Source organism: Phyllostomus discolor, chromosome 3 (genome assembly GCF_004126475.2).
Source record: "Phyllostomus discolor isolate MPI-MPIP mPhyDis1 chromosome 3, mPhyDis1.pri.v3, whole genome shotgun sequence".
NCBI classification, from domain to species: Eukaryota; Metazoa; Chordata; class Mammalia; order Chiroptera; family Phyllostomidae; genus Phyllostomus; species Phyllostomus discolor.
The window spans coordinates 99041731-99066041 of record NC_040905.2 but is presented as its reverse complement, the minus strand read 5'-3'; the positions used below and the strand labels follow the sequence as shown (position 1 = coordinate 99066041).

Genomic DNA, 24311 nt, shown 5'->3' with positions numbered 1-24311 from the left:
CTTTTCTACTTAATTATCCAGCGATATCCACTACATGCCTCTACCTAAACCTGTGTCTTTATCCTCCTCAATTTTTCCATGAGGTAGGGTATATAATCTCATACTTTTAAAGCCAATGTTCTGAAATCTCTCTTTCTTGGCACCACTCAGAATGAACCATGAACCTGGCATCCAAGTCTTTCCAGGTCACCTGTAAGAGAGAAATGGTTCATATGTGCTCTTAGGAGTTATTTCTTCACTCACTGGGGGAAGGGCTACTTTTCTTTGGGATGAATAAAATTTGTTTTTAGTTCTTTTCTTTCTTGTCATTATCAAATATCCACTTTCATTTAAGACTCCATTGTTCTTTTTTTAAAGCTTTTGTAACAATTCCATATATGACAAATTCCAACCTTCGCTCCGTGTGGGGGCTGGTGGGGGCTGAGTGGTGGGGGCGGCTGGGGGGCTGCGCTCAGAGGGCTCTCCACTTTGTTCCTCGGTCCTTTGCCTCCAGGTTGTTTCTACTCAAACACCTACAGTACTTGAAATACTGCATATTGAAATACATGACAGGCAGAAATAAAAATTCCCCTAATTCTTTCTAATATACGGATAAACTTTTATTTGTATACCAAAGGGAAAACTAATATTCACCGCCTAATCATGTTTTCAATAGGGAAGGTGTTTATGGTAATTTACTCTCCACCTTTAAAAAAGCTTCAAATAAAATAAAGATAGGAAAATACATAATGAATTCAGATTATAAAACTCTCCAGGTAATTGATGGTCATAATACTGGAACTATAGTTCTGTTTTGTTTTGTTTTTTTTAAAGCAACTTTCTAAAAGCCCTAATCATAGTTTATTTGGAAGTACAGATAATCGGTACCAAATTTATCCATTAAGTTGTAATAGGCAATTTTAAGCAAACGGTACAAAACTGCATAACTTTTAAAAATACAAAGTTGTGAACTATATAAAAATTGATTATTCTTCCAGTTCTCCCAAAAGCTCTACAAAATCAGTGATGTACCATTCTGCGTTGTCCTTTACTTGTTGTCTGATCACATTTCCTCCAAATCCAATGAAAGCATCCTAAGAAGGAAGAAAGGGGTAGGGGATAGTTTTATTTAAAAAAGAAAAACATGCAGTAGCAACCTAGGGCAAGAAGTGTTGTTTGGAAGAATAAACCAAGCAAAGAGGTGAGGCCAACTCCAGTCCAGTGCCTCCAGAGCAACCTGTGAGCCTCCCACCTGCGGAATGAGTGGAATGAACGACCCCACTGCATACCCATTCCCTGGACACTGCTGGCTTCTGGAGAATAGAAGCTCTCTTACCACCAAGACAACTGCTTACAGAGGTAAAATCACAGCAGGTGGTAAATGTCTGACTTCAGCAATCACACCCGGTCCAGGAAATTTCAAAGAGGGAAGATCAAAGAGAAGCCTGTGGTGCAGGGGAACTCACCCAGTGCCTCAGATCTGGACCACAGCAGGCCTCTCCCCACTGTGCCCTGCAGGAACCTGAGATGCTGGCCCCTCCCTCCCTCCTCCCTCTTCTGCCCTTCCTGGCAGGTGTGTCAGTCTTGGCCTGAGGGAGATGACAGCCCCAGAATCTGCTGGAAGCACTCTACTTTCATCATTTAAAATTGTTTAAAGTTACAGTGTTTCCTCAATTCCTATTAAGTCATACCTTCTGTTATTCAATGGTCTTTTTCTTTTCTTTTTCTTTTCTTTTTTTTTTTTGCTTATAGACCACAGAAATTTATTTCTCACAGATTGGGAGCCTGGAAGCCTGAGATCAGGGCACCACCATGGTCAGGTGAGGGCCCTTTTCCAACTCTTTTAAAATGGTATTTTTCTTCATTTCTGGCAGGATATAGACACAATATACACTAAATGGTAAGTACAAAATTCTCTTACTTTCCCTTTCTCTTAGTTTTAATTTTCATGCCACAGTAGCGGGGGGGAAAGTCACTATTGTAGATTTGTACCCTTCCAGTTAAACAGCCTCCTAACTGAGCATCCTGCCACAGGCAGCTTTTTCCACTTGCCAGCACCAGCTCAGCCAGGCCAGCACAGGGACTCATTCCTCCTCTCTCCAAAAGCTTTCTAGGGCTTCCCAGGCACCCCAAGTGCCTGGTAAAACGTAAGGTCTTCACTGGTTTGGTGATGAGAAACCCACTCCTGCTGGTCCTTACCCACTGACCAGCCCAGAACTATGCCTCATACATCCCACTCTGCTTTGCGGCCTCCTGTCCCTCCAGAAACTTCCTCCCCTGAGCCCTGCCAGGGTGCCTGCGAACCTTCCTTTAGATCACCGATTCCTCTGACCACCCCCCAAGGGCTACACACCTCACGCATGCCACTTTCTCTTGGTTCAGTCACGCTATTTATAATTTTGGAATATAATTATAAATTACTAGAATGTATAGAATGTATAATTTGTCCTATCTCAACACGGATCGGGAGCTTCCAGAGAGAACTCTGCACTTATGTCTGTGTACACCTCATTCAACTAGCCCAGTGCTCATTACTTCATCTGCCCCAGTGTCGGTTGTAAATTATCTAAGAATGCATTACCTTTAACTGATTCGAGTAATGTTAACAGGTTCCAAAAAGATGTTTAATCACTTTTGATGAATCATTTACAAAGGCAATTACGATTTTCAGATCTCAGGAAATTAGGTAGTAAAAAAATTCACCACTATATTTTTTAGTTCAGTTTTCCTTCATAGAAGGAGATGAGATGAGAAAGGCAAAGGCCTATGTGAAATGGACACTTTCGATACTTAGTACACTTGCTACATAGCACCTGTCTCCTGCCAGTCTCAGAAAACAGCATTCACTGAGAAGAACAGAATCACTCACATAGACTCATTATCGAGCCTCCACGAGCCTCAGTTCTCCAACCAGTGAAAAGGCGATGACACTTCTCCTGACAGGGTTGTTATGAGGGTTAAATGAGACAATGTGTAAGGAGACAGTCTATCAAATATACAGTGACATAAAAACTTTGGTTATAGTTGCAGGAGCTGTATTATTTGTGGTGTTATTTGAGGAAATGAAGCCAAACCTTGATGAGCACACTCTGGGGCTGAGAGGCGCAGACAAGAGGTTGCTGAAAGATGAAAAGATTTTCAGTTCCTTATTTGCAACCTTTCTTGGGTTTGCAAAAAATAAATTGACATAGTAAAATTAAATTTGCTTTACTTATTGTTTTTTATCTTACCATGATATGTAGGTTCTTTTGTTTAACTCTCATAAATCTTACTGAATTCTACATCAGCCATCTAAAACAGAAGTACAACCAGGAAAAGATATGTATGCTTAATACATACGGCAGGGGGACAGGCTTCCATGTCTGTGGCTCCATCTCCAATCATGATTATTTTCTTAAAATGAAACTTTTCCTTTAAAAGTTTAATAACTTTGCCTTTCCCACCAGATTCAGCTGTTGGCTGCATCTCATCAAAACCTGCATATTCACCTTAAAAGAGCAGTTAAAACAGGGTTAAAGATAGAAAGAATTATATCAGTAGGGTCAGCTTTTTGCATAGATAGTAGCCTTACGTAATGTCACCAAGAAAGCTAAGAGTGGTCCTCAGAAAAGGGACACAGCCTGGACTCCCACACCTGTTCCTCAGCGTAAACCAGCTTCGCTTTTAAACCGCAAATGCTCCTTTACACCATAAACACCTTGGGGTAAATTCATTTTATCCTCTAAGCTTCCAGTGTAGTAGTTCTCAAACCTTGTGAAGGTAGCAGAACACCATGAAATGGTAATATAGTAAATTTAAAATAAGTTAATATATAACTTCATGTCAGAGGAGATCCCAACTTACATTCAATCAGTTATTTCCACTCATACAGTAACTACTACACTCATTCTCCACTTTTTTTAATGACCTCTAGCTATTGACCATTTGAAAGTGTTCTATTAGCACATTTTAGATTGTTAAATTAATATTTTTTCTTTATTTTTATTGCCAACACCATTCAGATGTCCCCATTGTATTATTTGGCTTTATTGATGTCAGCTACCATTGACCTTAGATGTGGAGACATCTAAAACCACAGCTGGGCCTCTGTGATGGCCCTTAAAGGGGCCGGAGGCACCTCCAGAGGCAGCTGCAGCCCTGTGACTTGCTAATGAACTGAGTCTCCTTCCTGAGTCTAAATACAAGAGAGCTCTCATAACACTGAACTATAACGCATGACAAAATAAATCATGTGAGTTACACAGAAATGAACATTGTACTCAGTACAGGTATTTACATACTAATGATGACCCAACACTATTTTACTGAGCAAAGGATACCAAGGAGCAAAAGATATCAGTCAAGAGAAGTCTTTATCTTAGTATTTAACCCTGATGCCTCCTTGCTGATATTGCATTCCAACAGACATTGCCTAGGATAGTGAAAACTAAAACTGATAAGAAAGGGAAAATGTTACTATCAAAGTCTTACCATTAAAGTAGAATTTCAGCCTATTGGCAAATACATTGGTCAATGGGATATTAAGTTTTGAAGCGACATGTTCTACAATGCTCCGAAAGCCACCAGATATTAGGAAAACCTGAACATTTCTCTCTTGTAGGTGACTTACTAGTTCCCTGTAAAAAAGAAATATAAAATACCAAACACTGTGTAATACAAAAGAGAAAACATAAAAAAGAAATCAAAACATAAATATATTTTTCCTCTTGAATGCATTTGCCCAAGATATGTCGGATAAAGTATACATTGCCTGGTGCATTAATGTTTTATATATGCTTTTCTAAATGCACTTATTAGTTAAAGGATGGGGCTCGGCTGTTTTAGGAAACCATTCCACAGCTGTAATCTGTCCTTTGACCTAGAAACGCAAGATAAAGAGGAGGCTGTGCTCCCCCTGGGGCGAAAGGGAAGGCAGACATGGGCAGGGTCACTTATGTAAGTGCCGAAAGAACCACACAGAAGGGAGCTCTAAAGTAATGGTGATGCCCTGGCTGGTGTGGCTCAGTGGATTGAGCGCCAGCCTGTAAACCAAAGGGCTGCCAGTTTGATTCCTGGTCAGGGCACATGCCTGGGTTGTGGGCCAGGTCCCCAGTGCGGGGTGTGCAAGAGGCAACCACACATTGCTGTTTCTCCCTCTGTTGCTCCCGTCCTTCCTCTCTCTCTAAAAAGAAATAAATAAAATCTTATAAATAAATAAATAAAGTAATGGTGAGATGCCCTCAGGAGCACGTGCCCCAAAATGCAGGTGCTAATAGGAAGACAATATACCCAGACTAGGTATATCCTCTTACCTTATGCCAGGTGTCAGGTGTGGAGGGTGCTCTGTGATGAGCCTCTGTACCTGTTCCCTGGAGGGCTGGATCAGCGCTAGGCGCTCTGTGAGGGCAGCCTTGAAAGGCACCGCCCCACCCATGGCTCGCTTTGTCCTAGGAGGAACACCCAACAATCAGGCCCGCCAAGTCAGCTGTTCTCAAAGTTTATATGCCTAACCCCCCAGCTCCTCACAACACCCACCCACGAGGAAGGGGCTGCCTGGCCCCTGTATAACAGACAAGCTATGACGCTATGAGAACAAACCACTGAAGGTGTGCTTGAAAATCACATAAATATTTTAAAGCCATGTCCTGTATCAAACGCAGCTGAACATGAAATGGTTCAGGACCTGGTGACTACAGAGAGCACAAGGAGGGCGGGAGGGGTCATCCAGGTATCCAGTGACAGACTCTGAACCTAAACTAGCTTTCCAGCAAACCACCACGGCCACGCTTCCAACCATGCCACAAAGCACCGGACACTTGGAGGACCCACCCAAGTCATCCTGTTTGGTAGGTGATGGTCACCGTGCCCCTGCCCAGACTAAGAGAGCGTCTTACCCACATTCATGTAAATGGATGACTAGGTGATGAGCATCACCAGATTCAGCCGTCAGTGGTGGAAGAAAAGCCTAGAGCCCATGTTTCATAACAAGGGACTATAATCAGGGAATTGTGGCTCTGATCCTGCCTGTCATCCAAAGTTAATCTCTTTTACAATTCTTTGTCATTTCCCACAGTGAATAAACACTGTTCCTACATTTCTGACACAGCGTCCTCAACTCCACAGATCTTGGCCAGCTCATCGATGCCTTCTTCTCTGATGACCGTGCTGTCGACATCAAAGCAGACTGCATCCGCCGAGCAGAAGACTTTCCTCAGCTCTGAGTGGGAGACCATCCTTAGGAGAATATTCCTCCTACAACAAAAAGTGATAAATATACTTCAAGACATAAAATATAAGTATAAATAGTCCAATTTTGCCTACTAATGCCAAAGTGCTTGATTTGTATCAAACTCAATATAGCCCAAAAAAGCATGCCACTCATTATTTTAACACAAATTAAGTACCTTCTAAAGGTCAGCCTCGGGTTACAAAGATGAGCAGACCCAAAGGTCTGTTCCCAGCAACTCAGCCTAGGGAAGGCAGCAGCGCATTTGACGTTCAACCAGTATGCAACTGTTTCTGACCTAGTAATAAATGCAATAAGGCAAGTACTAAAATAGAAATGTACATAAGGTACTATGGACTCACAAAGAAAATGTTTAATCTGGTCTATGAAACAGGGCTTCCATGAGGCATGGGCATATGAGCTGAATCTTAAATGGCAAGTAGCCCTCTGAGTGGCTTCTTAAAAGGCAAGGTATCAATTTGGTGTGTGCTGGGAGCAGGAAGGAGGGAGATGGAGGCAAGGAGAGAGGGCAGGGATGGCAGAGCGGGGAAAGGCCTGGCCAAAGGCATGGAGGAAGAATAATGGATAACATGCTGGAAGCTGCCAACTGGTGCAGTCCAGCTGCCAGGCAATGCACAAGGAATTCAGACCAAGAGAGGCCTTGGGCCTGGCTAAGCAGTTTGGATTTTTACTTCTAGGTAATGGGAAACCTTGAAAGGCTGTAAGTATGCATCAGAAGAGAGTCACTAGTGTAGAGTCAGTAACTGAAAGCATGGACTGATGAAAGTCACCACAGGGGAGAAGAGGGAGAAAAGGAGAAGGCAGGGACAGAGCCCACAGGGATGAAACATCTGAGTCAGAAGCCTGGGAAATAAAATGAAAAGGAAAGGTCACACGAAGAAACTCTGAGAGACCACGGTGCTGCAGAAGCGATGAGAGACAGTTTCAAAATGAATTCTGAGGTTTTTTAATTTAAACATTTTTTAAAGATTTTATTTATTTATAGAGAGAGGGGAAGGGAGGGAGAAAGACAGAGAGAGAAACATAAGTGCGTGGTTGCCTCTCACATACCCCCTGCTGGGGACCTGGCCCACAACCTAGGCATGTGCGCTGACTGGGAATTAAACCAGCAACCCTTCGGTTCATGGGCCAGTGCTTAATCCACTGAGCCACACCAGCCAGGGCAGGTTTTTTATTTAAGAAAATCAATGGGCTAGAATCATCAGGGTGAACAGTATCCCAGAGATTGTCTAGATCTAGACCAGTTTCCCATCAGAGACGCTAATATGTTGTGAACAGGCCACATGAAAGATGGAAATAATCTATATTTAGAATAGGCCAAAAACAGACTCGCAGAAGCTGGACGAATCACTTTGTAACTGATTTCTAACCAACGCATCTGGCAGAATGACCCAGTTCAAAGTTGAGATGAGGAACTTTTAAGCCAGGGCAGGGGTTGGCAAACTACAGCAGTAGGCCAAATCCAGGCCACCATCTGTTTTTGTTTGGCTTATGAAGGATGATTTTTACATTTTAAATAGTTGAAAAAATAAATAGAAGAATAATATGTTGTGATGTGTCACCTAAAGGTAAAAGGCCAGAGTAAAAGCAACAAGCATTTGAGACCCAAAAGCACAGGTATTTGGGAAGCAGTGATTCAAAAGGAAACCCAGTGTTCTGATTAGAAGCCAAGAAGCACTTGTGAGAAAGGGAAGGGGAACAACTGCATCAATGGAAGGAAGGAATTTCTATAGGTGCAGATAGACTAATAAATGGCTCTAATTCTAAAGAATGGTTTTTGATTTTCAGCCCAGCCAGTCCCTGGAGTCACAGTATCTACTCTCTTGCTCTCTTTGCAAACAATTGTTTTGGGTACAATGCTGCTTTAGGTCCAGTCCAAAGGTTATTTGGCCCAGTTTTAACATTACAAAGCCTCCAGACACGCTGGGCAAGGCAGTCCCTCTGGAATGACAGCTCCAACCCTATTTTAAAGTGGCTCCAATTGGCCCTGACCCCCCGGGGCTCAGTTGATTGGGTGCCGTCCAACAAAGCAGAAGGTCTCCAGTTAAACTGCTGGTCCGGACACATGCCTGGGTTGTGGGTTCCGTCCCTGGCTGGGCCAATCAGTGTTTCCCCCTCACATTGATGTTTCTCTCCCTCTCTCCCTCCCCTCCCATCTTTCTAAATAAATAAAATCTTTTAAAGAAATAAATTCATTAAAATAAAATGACTCCAACTATATTTTTTTCACAGACACGTGAAGCTACAGAAAATTCAAAATTTAGTGTCCATAAACAAAGTTTTATTGGAATATAGACATGTTCACTCATTTACGTGACCACAGCTGCTCACAACAGATGAGCTGAGCAGCTGCAACAGACACAGTGAGGCCTGTGAAGCCCAAGCCCGAAGTGTTTGTAGCACTGAGTGAATGAGTAAAGGTCAATGCCATCTTCATTCTATCTCCCCAGAACTTCCACAGTACCTTATCTAGACCTGTTTCTAATATATGGAACTCACAATATTCGGACTTATCTTAAACTTATTTACGTACATGTCACCTCCACCCCTGGTTTACAAGCTCTTTATACTAAAATCCAAAATTTTCCAAAACACCAATTTCAGCCTTTTTTTAATAGACTCTCAATTATTTTCTGAGGGACAAATGGATTACATTGCCATAACTAGCCCATTTTTTAAACTTTTTATTGTGGAAAATTTTAAATGCATACAAAAGTATGCTTCCACAATCATAAAAAATCTGGCTTCATCAACAACCCTACTAAAAAGGGTTCTGCACCCAGTCTCAACATAGGAGAGGGTTTCCCACACATCCAAGCAATTCTCGAACACCATCAGGGTGTCCTACAGTTCAACCCAACTCTGACGATACCTACCCAAGGAGAGCATCAGATTTCACACGCTTAGGGTTCAGTCCCACAAGACTGACCACATACACACTTCAGATGCCCATCACAAGTCCAGCCATAGATTGGAGGTTCCCTCACCTCTCCTCCTCAGGTTAGATTGATTTGCTAGAGTGGCTTGCAGAACTCAGAGAAACATTTTACTGTATTATGCCATGTATAAAGCACACTATTTGCCCAAATTTTTGAGGAGAAAAAATAAGGATGCACATTATACATGGGTATAATGATTACACACTGTGAGAGCAAGAATCTCATGTATAATGCACATAAAACCTGGGTGTGCATTAAGCACAGCAAAATATGGTACTTAGTAGATCATTGGTTGATTATAAAAGGATCACTTGGGAACAGCCAGGTGGAAGAGATGCCCTCCCTCTCCAGCCCCATGATTCTCCCAGCAACTCCCAGTGTTCACCAATCCGCAAGCTCCAGACCCTCTCCCTTCCTAGGAATGGGGTGGGGGTGGGTGTGGGAATGAAAGTTTCAACCCTCTAATCACATAGTTTGCTCTCTTGGCAAATAACCCCTGTCCTAAGGTATAGTCCCAAAGTCACTGCATTAACATAACAAGAGGCACCTTTATCACCGGTCGCAAGGAATTCTGACAAAGACCAAACATTTGTTTCTTGCTACAAATGTAAATCACAATATCACACCCTCACACAACCACCTTCCCTCATTATCTCAAAGTAAATCATATCTCATACAAAAATATTTCAGTCTATATTTCTAAAAGGTAAAGACTTTTTTAACATGGGCATTTGCATTATAATACTACTATACCTGCCTGTATTCAGGTTTGGCTGCTGAAGATTTTGGAATCAAATCAGCTTAAGACATCACAAAAGACGTAGTGATGCTCTTGCTAATCCATTCCCCACCATTAAAATATAAGTTAATTAAAAGTCTTTGTTATTCAGTTCATTTATGCCCTTCGTGATTTGGAATCTATCCATTTCACCAATCTATTCCCCATTGCTCTTCACCCCTCCCCCCAATGCACACAACCCATGTTCAAGAATTCAAAAGGCTTCCTGTTCCTTAAATATGTCATGGTTTATTAGTCCTCTACGCCTTTGCAAGTGGTGTTCCCTCTGCCTGAAATCACCCAATCCCTCAAGTCTAATGGGCAAATTCCTACTTATTCTTCAAAGTGCAGATTAAATGACCTTCCCTATACTGTACCCTTTCTCCCCCTTTCCTGTCCAAAATTAATTAATTAATCACTCCCATTTCTCTCCTACTTTCTTCAGAATAGGGACCTTGACTGAATAATCTATTTTTGTTTCTAGTAGCCAGGTGTTATGTAAATGTTTTGTGAATTAGACAGACTCAAATCTAAGCAGTTATTGAGAACTCGACACAGAACTGAATATTATTCTCAATAAAACAATTCCAATGTAGTGTGCTATCATAGCCTATAATTAAAGCCCTTATGTCCTGGCTGATGTGGCTCAGTGGATTGAGCACCAGCCTGAAAACCTAAAGGTTGCTGGCTCGGTTCCCATTCAGGGCACATGCCTGGGTTGCAGGCCAGGTCCCCAGTAGGGGGCATGCAAGAGGCAACCACACGTTGATGTTTCTCTCCCTCCCTTCCCCTCTCTCTCAAGATAAAGAAATAAAATCCTTAAAGAGCAATACTGACTACACAGAATCAATATCATCATTTGCTGAAGTTGGAAGAAACCTTAGAGCCATCATCTGGGCCGGGTCCCATGCCTTTCTGCAGGAATAATATTAATGTGTCCATTTCAGAGATTAACTAATAGAGGTATAAGGAAGTTAAATGCTTTATCTGAAGTCACACAGCTCCTAAGTGATGGCTAAAAAACTAAACCCTGGAGCTCAAATGCACAGAGACAACATGAAAGAGGTAGGTAAATTAAGCAGAGCTAAATAAGGCTAAACATCAATAAGAACCTTAGGTGAACCCAGGAAATAGCAAAATTTTCATCAAGAATTCAGACCAAAGTTCTGCTAGCTATACAACACAGTGAGTGATGATTCACTCACAGTGAAAGAAGAAGGTCTCCACAGTCTTTAGGAGACCAGCAAACAGACAGGATTCATAAGCTGTCAAATTCTCCCCAAGCCAGGAAATCCAAGGGGCTCCACATTCCCCCCTCTCCACAGCCCATAGACTGCCCTTCTGGCTCTGGTCTGCTTTCAACCCACACTGTCAAGTGCTCTGCCTCCTTGTTCACTTCTGGGTCCCTCTTCTTTCATTATTTCCACCAGGAGTGACTCATAATTCATACCTATTGAAAATTCTCATAGCTTTGCGGGGGGTGGGGGGGGGTCTGCTGAGTTAAATTCAGTTGCTTCAAAGAAAATTGTCTATACTAGAATTTCACACCAAGAAAATTATTTCTGGAGAATGAACTCTGAATCCCTCATAGATGGCCCTTCAGGGGAGACAGGACAGGAATAGGGGTGAAAGAAATCCTGGTGGGTGGGTCTGAGCTCAGCCGTGGCAGCTTCCAGGCCCAGTCTGACCACTGGACCACTCACTGCCTTCTGTGGCTCAGAATAGGACCCCAGCCCCGCTGGAGCTTCTGGGCCCCAGGTGGTCATCCAGGGAAAGCAGAGGGCCAACTGATAAAAAAAAGCCACCACTGACAACTCCTTCTCTCCCCCAGCTCAAAAAGTACAAAAGCAAGTTTCTCTTCAGGGCCAGCCTTAGGAGGCCCAATTTCAAAGAAGGGGAAAACTCCTCACCCAAGAAATCTCTCTTCCAACTTCTCCATCTATGCATTTTACAAGCGGCATCTGGAAAACTTGCACCAACTTCCCCTCTTGTTAGGAGAGACCCCTCACCTTGACCCGTATGAGAACAAACACAAGCTGGTACAGAGATTGTGGAGGTCAAGCACAGCTGAGAGAACAAAGCTTTCTCAGCTTAGATGGGCTCCACCTGGGCAGCCTTGGCAGCAGACGCTGCTCTGTTTCAGGCCCTCCGGGCAGCTGAAACAATGAGCAAATGCAGTCTGAGAGCTTCTGGATCAGAATCCAAACTACTCCCTGTAACTAGGATTAGGGTTACAACTTATACTATATTTTAGGATAAAAGAAAAAAGAACAACTATTCTTTGGGGAACCTGAGATTTTATGCATACCACATCAGTTAGAGCAGATAACGTTTAAAATTTAGGTAAAGAGTAGACTGCTAACTGATGGACAAACATAAAACAAACACAAAATAAGACAAATCCGACTCATGGGTCTCCAGTGCTGGATTCCCAGGAGACACTTCTCTTCCTGCTTCGTTCCTCAATAGAAATGCAGCACAAAGTTCTGACGACAAATTCCTTTGAGAGAGATCTCATGAATTCTGCAACAGCAAGAAGAGCCTAGAAACTAAGTACCAGGAAGTGAACCTCCAGGTCCAGACCCGTGATTAGAAAGACGGAGACTGGCTTCACTCTCCCTCCTCCTAGGACTGGCACAAAGAGTCCAATGCAGCGTTTCCAGAGGCTGCTTCCTTTGGGACGCACTTGACTTCTGCCTCCTTCTACCACTAAAGAGGAGTTAAACATTCTGTTCTGTAGCTTTGACTCTGCAAAAGCTTCAGGTCTGACAGGAAATTACCTACACCTGATTAGCAGGGTACAAAGGCGAGGAGAAGGGAAAGAGGGTCCACCGGGAGAACAAAACGCAGACACAGAGAAGCAAGTGGACAGGGGTACTTGCAGGCTGCCAAACAGCCCCTGCTGTCTTCCAAATGAGGAGACAAAGTCTACAGCATTCCAAGAACAGTCAGACAAGAGTCCTGCTGCCAGAAAACAAGGGAACAAAGGCAACCACTTGAATTACAGTCCTCATAATTAAAACTGTCAATAGACATGGATAAAAGTGCAAAATCTATGAAGAAAAACAAAGGATAACAAGAAATGGTTAACAACACCAGGGAAAGGTGAGGTTGAGAAGGAAGGGAGACAGAATGGACATAAATAATTCATAAGGTTCAAATGTAGAACTCAAAAAGGGTCCAGTGTACCCCTCCCCTCACCCAAGTCACATGGGGTAGTACTCTTTCTTCTGAAGGGGAAGAGCCCAGTAGCTGGGGGGGCAAGTCTAGCATCTCTTCTCCCATTCCACTAAGTGTGACTGGCCTCTCTGGGTGTTCCAAATCCTACTCCCCTACTGCAGGGGAGAGCTGCAGCCTAGGGAAGCCTCCCAGAGAGCTGCTAAGCCTAAGAGAAGACCCCCTGCCTGGAATGGCTGGGCAACCAAAGTCGTATTTCAAATTTGCTTTTTTAGTATAGTTTACTCATTCTTTGATACCATTTACATCTAAAAGACAATAGTTCAGGGGTGTCAAACTCATTTTCACCGGGGGCCACATCAGCCTCGTGGTTGCCTTCAAAGGGCCGAATGTAATTTAGGACTGTATACATGTAACTACTCCTTAACAGTAGAAACAAGGTGCCAGGCCAGATAAAACAAGGTGGAGGGCCAGATTTGGCCTGTGGGCCTTGTGTTTGCCACCTGTGCCATAGTTAACTACAAAGGCCTGCCATATTTCCCTTCTAATTTGGAATTCATACATTGCTACTTGACTTTTGTTTTAATTGGGCATGTATTAAATCATTTGAAAATTTAAAAAATCCCTTCTATTTTGTTTCACAAGCATGAAAATAACAGGACTATAATCATTATTATATTGAAATCCTACCTGGTAGCTGTAATAAAATATAGAAATCTTTGAATTCATAGATTTCCAATGTCAAAAATTAACTCGAAATAAAACAAGGCAAAGTAAAATAAAAGCTACAACATAAGTTGTATACAAAGCTACAAAGAAGTTTTTATAAAACTTCTAAAACGTAGGAGAAAAATTTCGTGAATGTGGTAGGCAGCCTCCACAATGGCTCCTTGAATTCGGACCCTTCTGTAACCCCCTGCCCTCAATTATGAATGGATTTAGTGGCTCTTTTCCAGTGACTAGAATGAGGTGGCAGTGACAGGATATTGCTTGCTAGATCAGACTGTGACATAAGTGAGTGCATATATAACTGTGATATCTGAAGTTCTATGGATTGTCCCAATGTCAGTTACTTGAGATACTGGCCTCAGGGGAAGGGACATCGGGGAAAGAGGAGTGTGTGAGACTTCCCTGTATATTTCTCTGTAAACTCCTGTGAATCCATAACCACTTCAAATTATTTTTAAAGAAAAGTTGTTTGTTTGTTTGTTTGTTTGTTTTCTAAGTGAGCTAATCTCAAAAACAAAGCAAAACATAGTGGCTTCTATTTGGCCTCTGCCCCTCCTCCCACTTTGCTCTGAGGGAAGGCAGATGCCTTCTAGGCAGCTGCCCTAAGGACAGGCACCTGTGACAGAACTGAGGGACCTCTAGCAAACAACCAGTCAGGAACCAAGGCCTCAGTCCAACAACCCTCAAGGAACTGAATCCTGCCAATGACATGTGAGTGGGCTAGGAAGCCAATCCTCCCCTAATAAAGCTTTCAAATAAGTTGATCTTGACTAACTACACCCTCTTAACAGACCCTAAGCCAGAACCACCCAGCTAAGCTGCTTCCAGATGTTTGACCCACAGAAACTGTGAGAAAATGAATGTCTGTTGATAGCTTCTGACCAAAGTGGCAGAGTAGGTTAATGCTATGCTCACCTTCTCCTGCAACATCAAAATTACAACTAAATTATAGAGAAGTCATCACTGAGAACCACTTGAAGGCTAGCTGAACAGAATTTCTATAATTAAGGCTATAAAGAAGAAGCCTCATTCATACTGGTAGGAAAAGCAGAGACAGGAAATGAGCGGCTCTCACACCCATGGTTAAGAATCAGGAGGGATATTAACACTGTGAGGAGGAAGCAGAGGTCCCAACGCCCACACAGGGCTCTCCAGCTCAGAGCTCTGTCCCCATAACAGCTGGCTGTGAAAACCAGCAGGAATTGTGGCTGAGGAATACAAAGGGCTGCTGGAGACCTAGGCATTGCAGATCTTAAAGGGACCACACACAAACCCACTCACAGGCTCACTCACTCTGGGCTCCAAATGCTGGGCCAGCAGCTCAAAAAGCACCAGGGACATAAAGGGAGGAGCTGAATTAACAAACTTCAGAAACAATGGTCAGGGCAGCTCTCTCCTGTGATAGAAGTGCTGGCAGGTGCAATTGTTTTTTGATTGATTGATTGATTGATTGATTTTAGAGATAGAAAGGAAAAAAAACATCAATCTGTTGTTTCGTTTATTTATGCATTCATTGGTTGACTCCTGCATGTGCCCTGCCTGACCAGGGATCAAACCCACAACCTTGACATATCAGGGCAATGTTCTAACCAACTGAGTTACCCAACCAGGACAGGTGCCATTGCTATTTGGTGAACCCTCTGCCAACCCAGCCCTGGAACAAAGACTTCACAGATGAATTTTACCAAAAATTCAAAGAAGAGTTGATATCTATCCCTCTCAAACTAGTCCAAAATATTGAAGAGGATAGAACACTCTCAAAATCATTTTACAAGGCCAACATTACCACCTACCAATACCAGAAAAAGACACTACAAAAAAATTAGCATGCCAGATTAACACAAAAACAAAAATCTTCAACAAAATATTAGCAAATTAAATCCAGCAATACATTAAAAAAATCATACACCATGATCAAGTGGAATTTATTCCCAAATGCAAAGTTAGTTAAATATCAATTAAATATCAATTGCAAATCAATTAACATGATAAACCACATAAACAAAATGAATAATGAAATATCATATGATCATATCAATAGATGCAAAATAACACTTAAAAAATCGAACATCCGCCCTGGCTGGCATAGGTCAGTGGATTGAGTGCGGGCCTGTGAACCAAAGGGCTGCCAGTTCAATTCCCAGTTGGGGCACATGCCTGGGTTTCAGGCCAGGTCCCCAGTAGGGTGCACATGAGAGGCAGCCACACATTGGTGTTTCTCTCCCTCTCTTTCTCCTTCCTTTCCCATCTCCCTAAAAATAAATAAATAAAATCTTTTTAAAAATCCAACATCCATTTATGATAAAAAAGTCTCAGCAAAGTGGGAATAGAAGGAACACATTTCAACACAATAAAAGCCACATGACAAACCTACAGCTAACATTATACTGGTGAAAAGCTAAAAGCTTTTTCTTTAAGATCAGGTACAGGGCAAGGATTCCACTTTCACCACTTTTACTCAACATAGTATTGTAAGTCCTAGCCATAGCAATAAGACAAGTAAAAGGAAAAAAAAAGCATCCATAGTGGGAAGAAAGAAGTAAAATTGTCATTATTTGTAGATGACATGGTATTGTATATAGAGAACCCTAAAGATTCCACCAACTATTAAAACTATAAATGCAGTTTAGTAAAGTAGCAGGATACAAAACTAATATTCAAAAATTGGTTGCATTTCTATACACTAAAAACAAACAGAAAAAAACTTAGCCCTGACCAGTGAGGCTCAGTTGATTGGGCATCATACTGCAAAGCAAAAGGTCCCAGGTTCAATTCCTAGTCAGGGCATATGCTTGGGTCACATGACCAGTCCCTGGTTGGCGCATGTGTGAGAGGCAGCCAATCAATGTTTCTCTCGCACATCCATGTTTCTCCCCCTCTCTTTCTCCTTTCCTTCCCTTCTCTATAATGATAAATAAATGGGATCTTTAAAATAAGAAATAAAGGCTGAGCCACACCATCTGGGCCAGCTGGTGTGGCTCAGTGGTTGAGTGCCAGCCTGCAAAGCAGAGGGTCACTGGTTCAATTCCCAGTCTAGGACACATGCCTAGGTTGCAGGCCAGGACCCTGGTAAGGGGTGCACACAAGGCAACCACACATTGATGTTTCTGTCCCTCTCTCCCTCTCCTCCCTTCTCTAAGTTGGTTACTCTGCCCTGGCTCCACCCCTTATGATGTAACAGGTGCACTGGGCAAAGAAATATGGCCCAAATGAAAGAACAGATCAAAATTCCAGAAAAAGAACTAAGTAACAAGGATATAGGCAACCTATGAGATATGGAGTTCAAAACACTGGTAATCGGGATGCTCGCTGAAATGATTGAGTATGGTCACAAAACAGAGGACAAAGTGAAGGCTATGCAAAGTGAAATAAAGAAAAATATACAGGGAACCAACAGCAAAGGGAAGGAAACTGAGACTCAAGTCAACTGTTTGGAGCAGAAGGAAGAAATGTTCGACCAGAGCAGAATGAAGAACAAAGAATTCAAAAAAATGAGGAGAGGCTTAGAAATTGCTGGGACAACTTTCAACATTCCAACATCCAAATCATAGGGGTGCCAGAAGGAGAAGAGGAAGAGCAAGAAACTGAAAACTGATTTGAAAACATAATGAAGGAGAGTTTCCCCAATCTGGCAAAGGAAATAGACTTTCAGGAAGTCCAGGAAGCTCAGAGAGTCCCAAAAAAGTTGTACCCAAGGAAGCACACACCAAAGCACATCATACTTACATTACCCAAGATTAAAAATGAAGAGAGAATCTTAAAAGCAGCCAGAGAAAAGGAGACAGTTACCTACAAAGGAGTTTCATGAGATTATCAGCTAATTTCTCAAAAGAAACCTTACAGGCAAGAAGGGCCTGGAAAGAAGTATTCAAAGTCATGAAAGACAAGGACCTACGTCCAAGATTACTCTATCCAACAAAGCTATCATTTAGAATAGAAGGGCAGATAAAGTGCTTCCCAGATAAGGTCAAGTTAAAAGGGTTCATCATCACCAAGCTATATTATATGAAATGTTAAAGGGACTTATCTAAGAAAAAGAAGATAAAAAATATGAACAGTAAAATGACAACATACAACTATCAATAGCTGAACCTAAAAAAAAAAAAAACAGAAACAAAAGCAAACTAAGCAAACAACTAGAATGGAGAAATCACAGAAATGGAGATCACGTGGAGGGTTATCAGCAGGAGGAGTGGGGAGAATGGGGAAAAAGGCACAGGGAATAAGAAGCATAATTGGTAGGTACAAAATAGACAAGGGGAGGTTAAGAATAGTATAGGAAATTGAGAAGCCAAAGAACCTATATGCACAACCGATGGACATGAACTAAGGTGGCGGGGGGAGTTGGGAATAATGGTGAGAGGTGTGCAGAGGGAAGGGCAATAAAGAAGAGGGGAAAAAGTGAGACAATCGTAATAGCACAATCAATAAAATATACTTTAAAAAAGAAAAATTGAATAGACATTGCTCCAAAGAGGAAATAAGATGGCCAAGAGACATATGAAAAGATACTCAATGTCACTAATTATCAGAGAAATGCAAATGAAAGCCACAGTGAGACCACCTCACACCTGCCAGAATGGCTATCATCAATAAATCAACAAACAACTGTTGGCGAGGCTGTGGAGAAAAGGGAACTCTTATACACTGTTGGTGGGATTGTAAACTGGTGTAGCCAGTATGGAAGTTCTTCAAAAAATTAAAAATAGAACTACCACATGACCCAGTAATTCCACTTCCAGGTATTTATCCAAAGAAATCCAAAATACTGATTTAAAAAGACATATGCACCTCTGTGTCAGTGCACCATTATTTACAATAGCCAAGATATATAAGCAACCTCGGTAACCATGTATAAATGAATGGTTAAAGTAGTGGTGTGTATATATAATGGAATATTACTCAACCATAAAAAAGGCAGAAATGTTGCCATTTGCAACCATATGGATGGACCTAGAAGGTATTATGCTAACTGAAATAAGTCAAACAGAGAAATACAAATATCATATGATTTTACTTATATGTAGAATCTAAAAAACAAAATAAACCAACAAACAAAACAGAAACAAATACATAGATACAGAGAACAAATTGACGGTTGCCAGTTGGGAGAAGGGTTGGCAGGATGGGTGAGAGAGGAGAAGGAATTAATATGTACAAATTGCCAGGTACAAAAACAGTCACAGTTGCCCTGGCTGGTGTGGCTCAGTGGATTGAGTGCCAGCCTGCAAACCAAAGGGTCACTGGTTCAATGCCCAGTCAGGGCACATGCTTGGGTTTGGGCCAGATCCCCAGTAGGGGGCAGGTGAGAGGCAACCACACGTTGATGATTCTCTCCCTCTCTTTCTCCCTGTCTTCCCCTCTATCTAAAAATAAATAAAATCTTAAAATAAAAAACCAGTCACAGAAATGTAAAGTACAGCACAGGGAATATAGTCAATAATATTGTAATAACTATGTATGGTATCAGATGGGTACTAGACTTACTGGGGTGATTACTTTGTAAGTCAGTATGTTGTACGCCCAAAACTAATATAATACTGTATGTCAAGTGTAATATTTAAAAAAATTTTTTTAAAACAAAAGGCTGGCAAATCCATATAGGGCAGCATCGTGGCCCAAGAACTACTTCGTCTCTGGGCAGAAGGGAAGTATACACATATGAAATGCCGAGAGATTTGTGAAAATATCTATGATGTAAAGCATCTGTTTCATTTTCTGGTAGGGGTAAAACCGAACCTAAACTTAAAACAAAAATAAAAATAACAGCTAATATAGCAACCTTGAGATAGGCAAAATTTTCTTAAACAAAACCCTAAAAGCATGAATAATAAAAGGAAAAAGTGATAGGACTTCATCAAAATGAAAAGCTTCTGCCCTTCAAAAGATATCATTATGGAAAAGAAAGAAAAGGCAACCCACAGAATGGGAAAAACAAGTACTCACAATACATATATTTAGCAATGAGCTTGTCCAGAACAAAGAAGCCATACAACTCAATAATAAGACAAAAAAAAAACATTAAAAACTGGGCAAAAGATTTGAATAAACATTTCTTATTTATTTATTTTTAGAGAGAGGGGAAGGGAAGGAGAAAGAGAGGGAGAGAAACATTAATGTGTGGTTGCCTCTCGACGTTCCCTTACTGGGGACCTGGCCTGCAACCCAGGCATGTGCTCTGGCTGGGAATCGAACCCATGACCCTTTGGTTCACAGGCCAGCACTCAATCCACTGACCCACACCAACCAGGGCTAAATAGACATTTCTAAAAAGAAGATAGATAATGCAAATAAACTCAAAAGAAAAATGATTAAAATAAAAAAGACTGACAATACCAGGTATTGGTGAGGACATGGAACAATTAGAACTCTTATACATTGCTGGTGGGGATGAAAAATGGTAAAAACATTTTGGCAGTGTCTTACAAAGTTAAACATACAATTACCATAAGACTTAGCAACCTCACTCCAGGAGATTTACCAAAGAGAAATGAAAACATATTCATAGCAGCTTTATCTGTGATAGGAGCTAGAATGTCCATCAGTAGATAACTGTATACACAAATTGTGGTATATCCCCACAAGGGAACACTACTCAGCAATAAAAAGGAATTAACTGCTGATACATGCTATAAAATAGATATCAAAAAATATGATTCCAGTCTTGGCCTGTGTGGCTCAGTTGGTCAGCCTTCCTCCCATAAACTGAAAGGTCATAAGTTTGATTACAGGTCAGGGCACACACCTGGTTGCAGGCTCGGTCCCCTGGGGCAAGTGCAGAAGGCAGCCAGTCGGATGTCTCTTAACCTCTCTTTCTCCCTCTTTTCCCCTCTCTCTAAATCAAAAATAAAAAATAGCCCTGGCTGGCGTAGCTCAGTGGATTGAGCAGGGGCTGGGAACCAAAGTGTCGCAGGTTTGATTCCCAGTCAGGGCACATGCCTGGGTTGCAGGCCATCACCCCCAGCAACCGCACATTGATGTTTCTCTCTCTCTCTCTTTCTCCCTCTCTTCCCTCTCTAAAAATAAATAAATAAAATCTTTAAAAAAGATTAATCTTTAAAAAAATAAATAAAATAAAATAAAATTTTTAAAGGTAAATAGAAATATATTCCATTTATATGAAAACTTAGAAAATGCAAACAAATGCATTATACAAAAGACAAAAATCAGGTCAGTGGAGCTAGCGATGGCGGGACCAGAGCACAAAGAGGCCCTGGGAAAAATGGAAGTAGTCTACTGTGGTGGCGACTAAGTGTGTATAAAATTGTCAAAATTAATGAAAATGTACACTTAAAATGTATACGTATTATTGCCTGAATTTATACATCAATTAAATGTTAGCTTTAAAAAGTTATTAGGCCCTGGAAGGTGTGGCTCATTTGGTTGGGCATGGTCCGGCAAAGTGAAAGGTCTCTGGGTTCGATTCCTAATCAGGGCACATACCTGGGTTGTGGGTTCATCCCTGACAGGGCTTGGAGGAAAGGCAACCCATAGATGTTTCTCTCTCACATGGATGTGTCTCCCTCTCTTTCTCCCTCCCTTCCCTTCTCTCTAAAAAAATAAATATATATACTTTTTTAAAAGTTATCAGGCATGTATCAAATTATTTAAAACCTTAAAACATACCGACTACTTTGTTTCAACAATGAAAGTGACAGGACCATGATCATTATTATAATGAAAACCTAGCAGGCAGTTGTAATAAATATAGAAACCTTGGATTTCATTATTTTCTTTCCTGATCCTCATTCCAATACCGGTCAGATATTTAAAGAGTAACCATAATGTGCAAGTCACATAAGGAAAATAGAGTAAATAAGTTTATGAATAAAAAATTTAACTCTCGTTCTGAAGCTGTATTTCTACAAATACAACAATGTATCTGGTAAGCACTTATTTAAACTTCTAATTCTAATGGGGAAGAAGATGACAAAGTCAGACACCACAACTCTAAATTTTGGAGATTTTCCTAGTCTTGTATTGATGATTCCCCCATGCAGGATTGCATCATTCATTCATGCAGTTTGTTAACAGGCAGAGGTAGGATAAAAGAAGCCAAAAGTACATAAAAGTAAATTGATGAAAAGAAAACCTTGAAATCCCACGAAATATTTTACCTATCCCGATTAAGAAAAATAAATGTAGAATCATAGAGGCCCTGGATGTGGAAGAGGCAGACGGGTAAATCAGAAAGCTGGGCACACCAAGTGATAAACACATGCCCGGGCTCACCCTGGTGCTGCTGCTGCTGCTGCTGCTTCCTGGGCCGCCGCCGCCGCCTCCAGGACTCCCGCGGCTGGAACCTTCCGACTGTTGCAGGGGCTGAGGGCTGGCTCTGACGTTCAGTCGCGTTCAGGCTCGCAGTTCCGAGGGAGGTGACCTAGGCAGACCGGCAAAGCCTTTCTGTATCAAACAACCATTTGAGATCTGCTGCTAAGTGTGGTGATTTCTGGTCTGCTTTGCAAGTGCTTACCTAAACTGAGAACTGCAGAGCCGGGCTGGGAAGAAGCCCGTGGCCCCGCCCCCAAGGAGGGGCTCCCGGAGCCCGCCCCTCCTCCTTCTCTGGGCTCAGCCCCTCTGACCAAGACCTGCACTCCAAGGCGGCGGACGCTTTGCTAAAAAGGAGCATCACCTCCACTTTACAGAGGTGGCGCGAAAGAGCACCCGACTTTCAGAAGCGCTCCCCACGGTCATCACCACTTGGGGATAAGGGTACGTGAGAGAAACGAGGGACCTCTGAACTGACTGCCATTAACCAAAGCCTCTAAGGGGCCTGTTTTGACATTATGCTCTTGTAAGAACATAAGTCCCAAGAGAATGTTTGAAATCATTTATATTCTCAACTAAAATGCAGAAAACCATGAGTGGCAAAGTGAGTCTTTGCGCCCCTTTTTCTTTCTTCCTTTTTTTTTTTTTTTGTCATCCTATTTTCTTCTAGCTGCCACTTGCCCAGCTACTTCTATGTTGATACTACAATAAGTAAAACTGCCCCCAAACATTTACCTTTGAGTACAGCTGTCTGGAACTAGGCAGTGAAATCCCACCCTAAACACACCTCGAAACCTCAGATGCTGACAGTCAGCTCTGTACGCTCTCCTCAAGATGGTCACTCAGGCAGAGGGCATGCAATTGCTAGAGCAAAACGCTTGGTCACCTGTTTATTCCCTGCCCTTTGCTACGGAACCCCTCAAAAACCACAGTTCTATTCATATGTACCTTTTAAGTACCATATTCTCAGATTTCACTAATAAGAAAACGGTTGTAGGTTTGGGGCACACCCGGTTTGATTTCTCCCAGATATGCCTGAAATGGTTCTGAGGAAAGATGCAGAGGACTTTTGATGTTTTGAAATATGAGGTAAATGATTATAGAATTACTGAGGGTGGGCAAAATAAAGGGTGTTTACAATAACAATCTAGTCAAGAACCCATTTATGTTTTGTGGTAATTTAGAAACAAGTCTAATAAAGCAAACAAGAAGTTAAACACCACATATTTGTATGTAAATACAAATGGTAAATGAGAATTTATTTAAAGGGGAAAAGAAACCCAAGTACAATAAATGTGAAAGAGTAAAGGAGTTCATTTCTGCAATTATTTATATTTTATAGATGATTAATATTAAATAGGTTTCAAATAAATATTTACAATGAATAAAATAAGTCAACTGCTCATAGGCCCTACCTCACGTTCACACCTGTATTAACATTTTCGGACAGGAGATGGCAGTGTTGTAGGCACTGTTAGCTAGAGCATATAGTACATTAGTGACCCACGGACTTGGGGGGAATGACTGTGGGAGGGGGCTGGTCTGGGCAGAGGAGGGAAAAGGGGGGAAATTTGGGACAACTGTAATAGAATAACAATAAAATATTTTTAAAAATAAAATACAGCCCTGGCTGGTGTGGCTCAGTGGATTGAGTGTGGGACTGTGAACCAAAGGGTGGAAGATTCTATTCCTGGTCAGGGCACATGCCTGGGTTGCAAACCAGCTCCCCAGTAGGGGGTGCATGAGGGGCAACCACATACTGAAGTTTTCATCCCTCTCCTTCCCCCTCCCTTCCCCTCTCTCTAAAAATAAATAAATAAAATCTTAATAAAATAAAATAAAATTTTAAAAGACATATTTCTAAAGTAAAAAAAAAAGGGTGGCCATGGGTACATGTAAAAATGAGGAAGTAATCTTGCCAGACAAGGGATAAAATATAAACAGATCATAATGTGCTTCATTTGTTGTTCTTCTGGAATACTGTTAAGGAGCAAATATGAACCAAGTACAATACAGTATAATTAAGTCATAATAAAAACATTAACAAAATCTTTTGCAAAGCTTTAATCATAATTAGTCATTAAAAAGTAGTGCAGGTTATACAACTGTTCCTGAAAGGTTTTCCATAGATCATATTTTTATAAGCTAACAAGTTTTCTAATGATTAACTATGTTAGAATCAAGTACTGTTTTTCTTTAAAAAGTAATTCAGTAC

At 41.5% G+C, this 24311-nt stretch overlaps 1 protein-coding gene across 2 annotated transcripts; it reads right to left on the bottom strand.

Annotated features, from left to right (window-relative positions):
* Positions 1-583: 583 nt before the first annotated feature.
* On the bottom strand, positions 584-22350 carry PSPH (phosphoserine phosphatase). Of its 2 annotated transcripts, none has more exons than XM_036020870.1 (6): positions 22061-22350; positions 6052-6210; positions 5271-5405; positions 4450-4595; positions 3319-3467; positions 584-1073 (listed from the first exon to the last, which is right to left on the bottom strand). In XM_036020870.1, the coding sequence occupies exons 2-6, from the start codon at positions 6189-6191 to the stop codon at positions 966-968; spliced, it is 678 nt and encodes a 225-aa protein (XP_035876763.1). In that variant the 5' UTR covers positions 6192-6210; positions 22061-22350; the 3' UTR covers positions 584-965. The 2 variants fall into 2 exon arrangements, with proteins under 2 accessions (XP_035876763.1, XP_028370072.1); XM_028514271.2 differs by having other exon boundaries at positions 6052-6207.
* Positions 22351-24311: the final 1961 nt, after the last annotated feature.

Bases quoted from the DNA above. Each gene is read 5' to 3' on its own strand.
- PSPH (XM_036020870.1), bottom strand. From the start codon at position 6,191: ATGGTCTCCCACTCAGAGCTGAGGAAAGTCTTCTGCTCGGCGGATGCA. The intron at 5,406-6,051 runs GTAGGAACAGTG...TGTTCCTCCTAG, and splicing joins GAGGACGCTGTGTCAGAAAT to GACAAAGCGAGCCATGGGTG. The intron at 1,074-3,318 runs GTATGTATTAAG...CTTCCTTCTTAG, and splicing joins TGGAAGCCTGTCCCCCTGCC to GATGCTTTCATTGGATTTGG.